At 56.5% G+C, this 11,276-nt stretch overlaps 1 protein-coding gene across 1 annotated transcript; it reads right to left on the minus strand.

The window, feature by feature from the left end:
* Positions 1-112: 112 nt before the first annotated feature.
* LOC104260040 (protein PET117 homolog, mitochondrial) lies at positions 113-6,039 on the minus strand. Its single transcript, XM_059832973.1, has 2 exons — positions 5,944-6,039; positions 113-263 (listed from the first exon to the last, which is right to left on the minus strand). Exons 1-2 carry the CDS (start codon positions 6,037-6,039, stop codon positions 114-116), a joined length of 246 nt encoding a protein of 81 aa, XP_059688956.1. The 3' UTR covers position 113.
* Between the last annotated feature and the right edge of the window lie 5,237 nt (positions 6,040-11,276).

Consider the following 11,276-nt stretch of genomic DNA (forward strand, 5'->3'; position numbering starts at 1 on the left):
CTAGAGAAAAGAAACAGTCTTTCACAGATTACCTCCCTTTGTTGAAGCAAGTAGTCAGGTGCAAATGATCTCCAAACGTCGTTAGTCAAACCTCTAAGGAGTCAGGGCTGTGCCTAGGGCTGCTGGGACCCTTTTTCCATCAGCTCCTTGTCTCTTTCCTCCATAAGCTGCTTTGTCAAAGCAATCTGCTCTTCTAGCAGGCGAATATTCTCCTCTTTCTGATTTTGACGCTCAAGATCTCTGAGAACTCCACTGTGCAGCCTCTGGAAACAAAAGGGACAGGGTTTATCACAGCCCGTGGGGTGCGGAATGCCATTAACCCCCACCCAGGCTCCAGTCCCTCCTGCAGGGCTGTTCACCGCGCTGCCTTTGCAGGTCCTCTGCCACCGCCTGCAGCCACAGCCACGAAACGTGGCTTGAACCTAAAACTACGGGAGCTGATAGCCGATATCGACAAGCTGGTGGTACTACACCCAAAAGTGCTTTATCGGTACTCGCCTCAGACGGGTGGGTTTACTAAGCGGTAAAGCTATCGAGCAAACAAATGCTATGCACCCGTAATTCCCGTGCCATACAGGATGGACATGATCTAGAAAATCCTGTTACCTCTGCCCTAAATCTTTACCAAATCGAACTAATCTCCCCAAAACTTTCCTCTGCTTGGAGAGAATTCGGCGGCAAATTGGAAATGATTTTAAGAAAAACTGCTGTGTGTCTTCACCTGCTTCTTTCTGCTCATGTCCTACTCTTAAAGAAATACCTTGTCAACTCTCGCTGCAAGAGTCCCACAGCCTGCTTATGCCAAGCTTTTAAAAAAGTGAGGCACTTCATTCAAAAAATATCCCCTTTACCTAAAACGTTCGTTCTAAATAACATGTGCAACACAGACCAGCAGTTTCCGAACCGGTGGGTAAGCCCTGCAACGGGTGTAAAAAGCCCAAAGGAAATCCCAGCTGCTCTTTGTTTCCTCACAGGCTTTTCTCTCTCTCTCCCCCTCTGCTACCTGGAAGGTTTTTTTCACTCTGAAAATTAGGTGAAACGTTTAACCTTCACCTCTCGGCAGGGGAATGCAAAATAAGTGAAACCAAACCTGGTGACATGGCTTGGGCTGGGGAAAAGGAGGGGAGGGACTAGCTGGGAACCAGCTGCTCTGCTCCAGATGTGCACCTCTGGGGACAGGCGAGGCCGCAGAGCCACGTGAGCGGAGGGGTGATGAGATCAGACACGGGATGGAGGCAATGGCAAGGCTGACGCTAACTCTGGAAGGGAACGGGGACCCCGTAAGACCATGGAATCGGTTCTGCACGTGACATACAGCTGAGATACGGTTCCCCGGCAACTTCAACTGCCCAAAGCCGGTGCTGCTGCCGTCCTTCCAGCCCCACGCTCCCCACGCTGCTCGTCCCACCTCAGGGTCAGCCCGTCCAGACGGCTCAGCCAGCAGAAAACAACTCTTTCTTTTTCTTTCCTTCGCAAAGCAAGTCATACTCTGCTGACGTAGCTCCCTGAGCTGGCTAACCAAAGACAAGCGCCAGCGCAAAGGAGAACGTGGGATGCCCAGCCCACGTTGCTGGTTTGCCTTGAACGCCTCGGGCAGGCGATGTGCTTTTAGACAGTCAGACGCTTACTAGATTTCAAAGCAACCGTCATGAGCTTACCAGAAAATAGGATACACGAGGACTGAAAAATTATAAATGAGTAAAAACATGAAATGATTGTTGAGAGCCAACCCTGGCTGACACCGAAATCAAGCCGTGTGATCGCAGTCATGATTTAGCCCAACTAAAGGTGAGAATCTTTAGTTGAAGTTACATTTAGTTAAAGCGTTATCCACCTGCCTCATCTACCAACTCATGCTCAGCTTGGACTCAGGGATGAGGAAGTGTCACGGGTACCAAGGTTAGCCACCGGATACTGGTGATATGAATAAATTATTTAGCCTAATGGCAAAAAAGAGATGAATAATTTATTTGACCTGTTTGAACTGATGCCAAAATGCACCTGCAAATAATTCGTTTGAAAGCTGACCCTGAAATCATTTCAGAAGATGTTTGTGATTATTATTTGACAAGTTCACAGGGTTTTATTCCTCGTCTAGAATGCCAATAACTGCACATTTCAAAGGCAATTATTCCTCCCTGTCAAGATTAAAATAGCAAGGTTTTGTTTAAGAAATATTTTATCTTGTTAAGAAAACGCACAGACGCATATGTCAGCCAATAATCAAAACCCTCTCTGGGAATTAATCTAATAAAAGCAGTTCCTTCCCATCAGCTTCCATCAACTGAACTCAGGTTACAAATTAGTAATCGCTAAAGACAAAGTTCCTAAGCTTATTATTTCATTCCTATGAGTTAATAACAATAACAAAGAGATGTGGGGAGGTACAACATAATCGAACAATTACATCGAGAACGTGATTCTTTTTCCTTCACAGAACAGAGCTGATCTGCAACTTTTCAGGTGGTGAGTGCAGCTACTTCCACACTGCAGTTTGCAAAAGACACCGTTATAATTTGTGTACCACGAGCGACAAAGAGCTGTGAAAAAGTTAATCTCCTCACATTCCTCTAGTCTCAGTCCTTAGGCCTGCTTGACTTCGGCATCGGTTTAGATAAATGTGCGCAAGCTGAGATCACTTTGCGCCTGGCGTATCAATTTCTAGACGTCAAAAGTTTATTCACCTGCATAAAGATAAACCTGAAATAATCCTTACACCGGGACTGCGGAATACCCACGTTACTTACTTCTGTTACAGGAGCTAAACAACTGGGTCCCTTAAACCCGAAGCCATTATTCCCTGACTTGAAGATGAAGAATTATAAAGAGAAAATCTCAGATTTCGTTTACAAAAGATAAGCTTTGAGCCTTAGCGCTTCTGAGTGGCGATTTAAAATTAAGCTAAACTGATTGCTGGAAAAAAAAGAATTGAGCATTTTGGCTTCACTTCTGCAGCAGCAGCACCCTGCGGAACGCCGATATCCCTGCAAACACGCACAGATGAGCATCAAACCCAGCTTTTGGGGAGATCCCTTCTAATCCTAGAGGAGTGGTTTGCGAACCCATCCCCGTACGTACAGGTCAGGCACCTCCGAGTTCCCCAGGCAGAGCCCGCAGGCTGCGCCCGCGCCTGGCTGTCGGGAAGGGTAGCGAAGAGTAGACGCTGGATCCGTCCCCCAAAACCCCCGCAAGGTTTTGTGGCTGACCAACTGGATCCTTTCGCCCCTCCATCTCCAGGACACTCAGCAAAACTGCCTATCTGCCGGCAGCGACAGCAGTGACACCGATACCCTTCACAGCAACGGCTGCCTTCCAGCTGTGGAAAACCAGGTTAAAACAGACCCACGGGGAGACAGCTGGTGTCTCCTGCGGGAAACCTCGGACCTCCCCGGGCGGCAGCTTGCGGCAACCACCTCGGGTGCAACGACCAAAGCGATTTCACGTTATTTTGCAAACGGAGCCGCAGCTACAGCACAGAGCAAGAGGAACAGGCAAGGGGCAGCAAGTCCCTGTTCTCTTCCCGCTACCCTCAGCAGTCTCTAAAGCAACCAGAGGGCATTAACCGTATCAGCTCGCCGGCTGATCCACCGCTCCTTTTACTAGAGACCTATTTCACACGCTGGCGGAGCGCCCACCGCGAACTTGCAGTTGTGCCCTTAACTCACCCGTGTTTTGCACACGCGTTACAATGCCGTCTCTATGCTCCAGGGAACCGCTGCCTCGCTCAGCGCGCGGCACGGATCCTGACCGGGTACTCAGGGTTTAGTTTCACATTCCGTGTTCAGGCTGTTGCCCGAGGCGTTACTCACTCCACGACACACAGATCCCGCTCTGACGGTGGCGTTACTCATTTACCCGTAGACTGTTTTATGCCTGTTACCCCTATAGAATATGAATGCTTTGTAAACAATTTATTTCCACAGTCTCTCTACGAGACGGAGGAGAGATATCAGCCAAAGATTAAGGTCAAAAACATCCATTAAGTTTAGGTGTCTCACTGAAACACCCACGGGTGATTTTTCCAGAGCACGTGTTGTCCTGCCGCACGTGCTCCAAGTACCGCTCCCATTTATTTCAGCTGCAGTTTAGGAGCATTTAGCACATATTCCTGCCAGACCTTCAGTGCTTCAAGGCAGGAACACAGAATTCCCTAGTGACCACCTACAAACACCTGAGCTTAAGTGATCTACCCAGCACCTACGTCAGCTCCGGCTGGCGCAGAGCCGTCACCCACCACCGCTCCGAGAGACCGGCCTTCCTCTCCTTGCCGCCGCCTGCGCCACTCCGTGCGTTTTCCAGCATCGACCTGCCTCTTCCCTTACCCTCATCAGTCTCACCCTCCAAGATCCATCACTCTCAAGCGCTGACAGAGACAATCTCTTGAGGGGGAAAAAAACCGGAATCCTCTAATTACGGACTGCATCGCAAAGCCCGTGCAACAGGCAGCTGGGCTGGGGTATGGCCTAGCAACTTGAACCTTGGCGTTTTGTAACTCCAGACCTTTAACAACAGCCATTTAACATCTGTCTGTGTGCATTTTCTCGATTTTTTGGTAAATAAGGTGGAGAAAATCAGACACGTGCCCTCACATCCCTACCCGCTGGGCTCATCGGCAGGGTCTAAACCTGCACACTCGCTGCCCAAACTTCTGCCACGCGCAACTCCTCCGTTCTGCCATCACACGACTTTTAGTCCCGGGTGGGATTTCTTCTGCATATGGACTCGCCGTCGTCTGACCTGACGCTTCTGGCTGTGGGGCTCTCTTGCGCCCAGGGTGCCGGGCAGGAACTACCTGATTTTTGTAAATGAGGCGCAGAAAACTTCCCTCTTTAATTATCGCATGGTGTTTCTGTTAGCTCGCGCTCCGCCTGTCCCGCCAGGTCCAGAAGGCAGCCGGGGCAGGCTGCCCGGCACAGAACAGCGCTGCCTGCCCTTCGGCGGGAGGCACGTCTGGAGCGCTGGGAAAGCACAGCACCCGCGCTGCCAGAGGGACAAGCACCAGCCGGACAGGGGAGAGCCCTGGGAACGCTGCTGGGGTGGTTCCCTCGGGCCTTGAAGGTGCGGGGTGACATCCCTCCCGCGTGGCGCATCCCTCCCGCGTGGCGCATCCCTCCCGCGTCGCAACATCCCTCCCGCGTCGCGACATCCCTCCCGCGTCGCCGCATCCCTCCCGCGTCGCCGCATCCCTCCCGCGTCACCGCATCCCTCCCGCGTCGCGACACCCCCAGCTGCTGCGGAGGCTGAGGAATCCCCCTCCCCTGGGCCTGTCCTGCCTCAGCCTGGAGCTCCCGTAGGCGAAGGCACAGGACGGGAGAAGGGAGCGGGCACACGGAAAGGGCCCGCGCCAAGGCCGGAAAAAGTGGGGAAGGGGGAGTTCGTGGAGAGCAAAAGGCCGGGGGCAGAGCCGGGGGGCTCAGAGCCGGCGGGGGCAGAGCCAGGGGGGGCAGAGCCGGGGGGGCAGAGCCGGGGGGCGCAGAGCACGGGCAGGGCACCGCTGCCCGGGCAGGGCTCCGGCCTCGGGGCCCCGGGCTGGGCGCACCCGGGTGCCCGCGGCCCCCGCTTTCAGGCAGGGGCCCAGAAGGCGGGAGGACGGCGGGGCCCGGTCTGCCTCCGGGGGCCGGCGGGGCCGGGGGGCGGCGGGGGAGCGGGCGGCGGAGACACGTGGAGCGGCCGCGGGGTCGGGCGCGGGCGTGGGGCAAGGGGCGGGGCTTGGCCAGGGCAGGGGCGGGGCGCCAGGTGAGGGGCGGGGCCCTGGCTAGACCCCCCCTCGGGTCAGGCCTCCAGGTGAGGGGGCGTGGCCGAGGGCGCCGGGGGCGGGGCCGCGGGCGCAGGGGCGGGGCCTGCCCTGCCCGTGGGCGCGGCCGCGGGCGGCGGGGCCGCCGTAGGGGCGGGGCGGGGCCCCGCTCGCCCCCTCCCCCCCGCCCCCCGCGGCGGGCCACTCACCTCCCGCTCCCGCCGCTGCTGGACGTGCACGGCCACCACGGTGGCGGCGGAGAACAGCGCGGAGACGGCCAGCACCGCCCGGGAGCTCCTCGACATCGCCGCCGGCAGGGCGGGCGGCGCGTGCCGGAGCCGCCTGCTCGCCGCGGGGGAAGGGCCGGGCCGGGAGGGGGGGGGGGGGAAGGAGGCGCGCCCCGCCCTCCGCCGAGCGCCGAGCGCGCCGAGCCAGGCCAGAGCAACGGACCGCCGATGCGGGGCCGGCGCGAGCGACGTCCCGTCCCGCGGGGCGGGCGGGGAAGGCCCGAGCCGCGCCCCGGGGCGGTGCGAGAGGGGAAAGGCGGCGGGACCGCCCGCCCCCCCCGCCCCGGCCGCCTGCCTCGCACGTGGGGCGGCCCCCGGGGCTCCCCGGCGTTCTGCCGGCCTGGGGGGCGCCCTCCCTGGCGCCTCACGGGGCAGCGCCGGGCCCGCCGCAGGGAGCAGGCCGCGGCCTGGGGCCCTGGGCCTGAGGGCTGAGCCCGCGGCCTCGTCGTGGTGGGACGACAGCGGGAACGGCGTCCCGCAGCCAGCGCTCGCCCAACCCAACCCCCGGCTGTGCCCCCGGCGCCGCGGGCTGAGCCGTGGCGGGAGGGCCGCTGCCCTGCCGTGGCTGGGCGCTTGCGCCCCTCCGACCAGAATCGCCGACGCGAGCGGCCAGAAAAGGGCCTTCGTCCCATCGACGCCGCTGCTGGGGAGAGCACCCCGCGGGAGGGACGCGGCCAGCTGCTCCGCTGCCTTTCCGCTGCCTCTCCGGAGGGGGTGTTTCCTGGAGCTTCCTGCCACCCTGCGCTCGCATTTCCAGTGCGGTTGCAGCTCTGGAAAACAAATAAAAGGAGATTGCTTCTCAGCTCACGAAAGATTTTTGCTTTTATTGCGTGAAGACCTCCAGTTCTGCACTTCCCTTGCCCAGAAAACCCAAATTGCATAGGACGAGCAGCTGGAGAAAGCAGTTCTTCAATTGTTTGGTTTCTTCTCATTGTTCGGTGTGTGGCCTTAGGCCTCGCGTTTGGCAGTTTTTCGTGCTCTGAAGACAGTGCTATTCCTCTCCCTGGGGGCTTTTCCCTGGCACCTCCTCACTGGAGTATCTGAGTGCTTTACAGACAGAGAAAAACTTACATTCCCAGTGCTCCCGTGTGAGGGTAACAGACGGCTGTCGTGAATGATTTTGCCCCACCAAGTTCAGATACACTTCAGCCAGAGGACCTCAGCCTTTTGGGGCACGTTCACCCTGGAACACTTTAAAGCAAACTTCCCCCTGGCTACTGTGGGGCCGGCAGAGGCTCGGGTCACGCTCCCCAAAAGCAAGGGAACTTGTCAGCAGTCGCTACCTGCTGCGTTGCCGCCCAAATGAGCACATCAGAGGTGCAGAAGGGTGACTCTTACAAAGGTGACATCAAACAAAAGGATGCCTAGTGGGGAGGTGGGGTATACCACGAGGTCTATGGAACCCTGAAGGAGGTCAGGGAACAATCATCTACCCTTCCCCACAGTCCGGGGGTAACCGGGGGGTGTGGGGGTAGCAAGCTTAAACTAAGCAAAAAGAAGGTCGCACCACGTGTGAGCGAGTTGTGGCAGTCGTTGTCCCTGGTACGAGAGAAGCTGAACTTACCTGCGGATTCAGAAAGGAACTGGACAAATCCCTGGGGCGCCCTTGACGTCTGGATGCCGCTTTTGTCTCATGAACTCCTTAAACCACAAATGAACGAGAAGGTGGGAGGTTTATTGTGAAAGGTGTAGGCTTATTCCCGACTCCTTCCTCTACTTTTTTCTCCAAGCATCTGCCCCAGCTTGCTGCCAGGCAGGATGGTGGGGCACCGGGAATCTCAACCTCAGCAGGTACCACAGTCCCTGTCTCAAAACCAGGCTTGGCTATTTCCAGGTAGAGCTTAGAAGAGTTACAGAGCGGTTGCTGCGAGAGGATGGCGGGGTTGCATCCCCAGCCCCGTCCAGAGTGGAAGAGGAAAACCAAACGTGTGAAGCCGATCCCTCCTCGTTACAATCTTTTTCATCTGTCTGCTGGATGAATGTGATTAAAATGAAAGGCAAAATTAGTGGGAATGATAATATTTCAATTGAGTCTAATAGTTTTGCTCACATCGGTGTGTTTACTGTTATTAAGACTTACGCATAAGTGCTTGTACCGGCTCCAAGGCCACTGGAGTGCCAAGAATGGGGCCAAGCCAGATGCACGGCGGATGTGAGCCAGCGCAGTGCCCTTGGCACCGCGGAAGGGTGCAGCTCAGCCCGGCTGGAAGCTGAGCGCCTCTACCCAAGCCTGGCATGACTCACTTGTGGGGCTAAAGCCCCGGGTGAGGAACGTTCAGGCTGTGCTTTCACAGCCTGAGTTTCTTCCGTGGTAGTTCGGGTGTTCCCGCTCTCCTCCCTTCCCTCCCAAGGGCTAGGTCTTGCTGAAGTGCTCGCCTTCCCTGCCGTGGCCCTGCTCTTCTCCTGCTTTGGGTGGTTGCCCCCTTCCTGTGCCTGGGGTGAGGTCGTTCAGGGAGGCAACCTTCTGGAAAGCCCAGCCATGGACCAGATGAGCAGCTGGTTCTGGCTTAAAACCCTGCAGCAGCAGCAGCGTGGAAAAGCCCATCTTCCTCTTTCTGAGACACTTTTCCAGCTGGGATGGGTAAGCCTGGCCAGAGGCACGCTGCAGAGGCAGGGAAGTGGGGGTGATGGAGCAGGGAGACGGGAGTGCCCAGCGGTGATTCCGCTGGGGAAAGCCTTTTGAGCTGGCGGTTGGCAGAAGGACAAGAGAGAAGGAGATTTCAGAGTTCCCCCAACGCATACAACCTTGACCACCCCAGGCCCGTTGCAGAGCAGAGATGTCTCGCGGGGCCGACGGGGTGTGTGTGACTGGCAGAAGCGATGGTAACGCCTTGCAAGGAGACGAGCTGCATCGCTGATACTCTCAAACAGAGAGTGAGGCAGAGGATGAGCTTGTGCTGCGGGAAACGTGGCTCAGGAGGGCCTCTTTCTTCGCTGGCTCTGCTGGTTGCTCTCCACGTGAGGTTTCCTCAAACAAACGCCTTGGCTGCTAATAGCTGGTTCCTGGTGTGTTATGCCCATACCTTTGATGGCCTCTTTCCCGTGCCTTGGTTCCTCCTTTGCTGGCCTGGGCATAGCGGCACGCATCGTCTTGTGGAGCCGGGCTTGAGCACCAGTCAGGGAAGGGTTGACTCATGTGTGAAGGAGACTCTGAAAAGCTGAAGGCCGTCTTTCCTCTGGGCACACAGCTCAGATCTCTACGGTGATCTTGGATAACATGTCTGAAGTCAATGCTTAGGGGGCATTTTTATCCCGGTTTGCGAAGAAAATGAAGCTTGTGCAACCTCTGTGCCTCATCCGCCCCCTCCCTCCCCTCCGCGCTCTTACACAGGCATTTGCCGGCCTCCTTGATAAGGCTGCATTGCAGGTCCTAACTCAGTAAGAATTCCACATTTATTTGCCCGTTCCAACCATTTTGACAGACGTGGAGGAGTTCTGGCAAAGCTTTGTGTAAGGGGTAGTTACGCCAAGCAGGGTAGCATCCCATGAAGGGAAGGCGTGACAGTGTGAGCTCAACCCTATACTAGCCACCAGAGAATCCACAAAACAGGGCACTCAGTCATGGCTTGCCTTAGCGGGTCACCAGTAGCACTAAAGCCTAAGGAAAACCCTGCAAAACATTGCGGGGGATGGAGACAAAGCTTGAACTGAGCCCGTTTCCATGTTGGCGGCCTGAACCACAGCCTCTCTCCCACTCCATTTCTCCCACGTAACGTGAGGAACCAATCTCTCTTATCAAACTGCAAACAAACAATAATAATAATAGTAATAAAATAATCCCAAAGGTGTGTTTTCACAAAGCTTTCAGGGTTTTTTTCCAGGGGTTCTGGTGAGCTAGCTGTCCTTCCCTCTTTGCGGAGCCAGCTCTTCCTCCCTCCCGGCGGGGCACGCACGTGCAGGCGCGTGTGCTCGTGCGGGTGAGTTTGCGTTCCACCAAGACACAACGGCTCATCTGCCTCCATTGGGAAGAAGACCAAAAAACAAAAAGCCCGAATCCAGCCTAAACCAAGTTCCCATCGGCTCCGTGAAACCGCCGGAGGAGATTGCCGGCGCTGCCGTTAGGAATTCGCCGCGGGAGAGCCCAGCCCAGCCCTCACCGGGAGCTGCGCCTGGCGCCCGGCCACCCTCTCGCACGCCTGGCCCCAGGCCGGGGGGGTCTGGGCGTGCGGCTGGCGAGTCCGGGTGCGCGTGCGGGTGCCCGCACGCTGTCAGCCGGAGATCTCGGGATAGATACGGAGCTGAGCAGGCGGGAGAGCCTACCGAGGAGGGGAGCACGCTGCGCTTTTTGTCGTTAGCATTGATGTTCTTCTTACGGCAGCGCTAATAACAGCAGCAAAAAAGATATAATTGCTGTGTCGTAGGCACTTTTCCACTTTGAGAAATGTAATTATCCGCCCCCAATAGTTGCAGACCGGGTTGTGGCAGCGTAGGCATTTTCCGGGTGCAGCCGCCCTGGCGGGGCGGTAAATGTTTCTGTCGGGTTTGCTGGGGGGGGGGTGTCTTGTTGGAATTCAAAAACTTGAAAAATGCAGAGAAAAAAATGGACATGTGTTAAAGTTTTTGTGTCCTCCCTCTGTAATTAAGAGGTAGGGTCGCTGAGGGCTTCTCTGCGCGCAGAGACTCAAAAAGTAATTTAAATTAATGACATGTATGTACTAAAACCGCCTTATTTCGACCGGGTTAGCCTCCTCTCCAGGCAGGCGGAGGTATGCCTGACTGGGGCGAATGTTATTTTCTGCTGGGCATGAATGAAGCGAAAGCCACCGTAGCTCATCCCTGCAACGTTCGCACGTGGCCTTCACGAGCCTCTGACCTGCTCTCACCATCAGTTCGGATTAATTCTGCTGCTCATCCCCTGCGGACAAGCCCTGGGTCCCCGACAGATCTTCTCAGGGAGCCGGAGGGAGGTGACTCTGATCCTCCTGAAATTTTAAGGATGGAGAAAAGAGAAAACCGGGGAGGGGGAACCCTTTTTTACTCCCTTGCGAGCAAGGGGGCGAGGAAGCTTTCCTTCCCTTGGCAGGGCAGCCTGCGAAACAGTTACTTTTGATTTTAATTTCCCCGTGCACTTCCTCCTTCCAGCGGGGAGTGCCGAAACCCGGGGCAGCCGCTACGTGAGCCCTGCCAGTTTGAGAGCCGGGCGATGCGCGGTTGGTGGCAGGTTACACGTTAGCCAGCCAGCCCCGGGGCCGGCCGCGCCAGCGGGTCACCTCCAGGTAAATAAACTAAGGTGTGGGCTCCGCCGCTCGCCCCGT

Source organism: Gavia stellata, chromosome 37 (assembly GCF_030936135.1).
Source record: "Gavia stellata isolate bGavSte3 chromosome 37, bGavSte3.hap2, whole genome shotgun sequence".
Classification (NCBI taxonomy): Eukaryota; Metazoa; Chordata; class Aves; order Gaviiformes; family Gaviidae; genus Gavia; species Gavia stellata.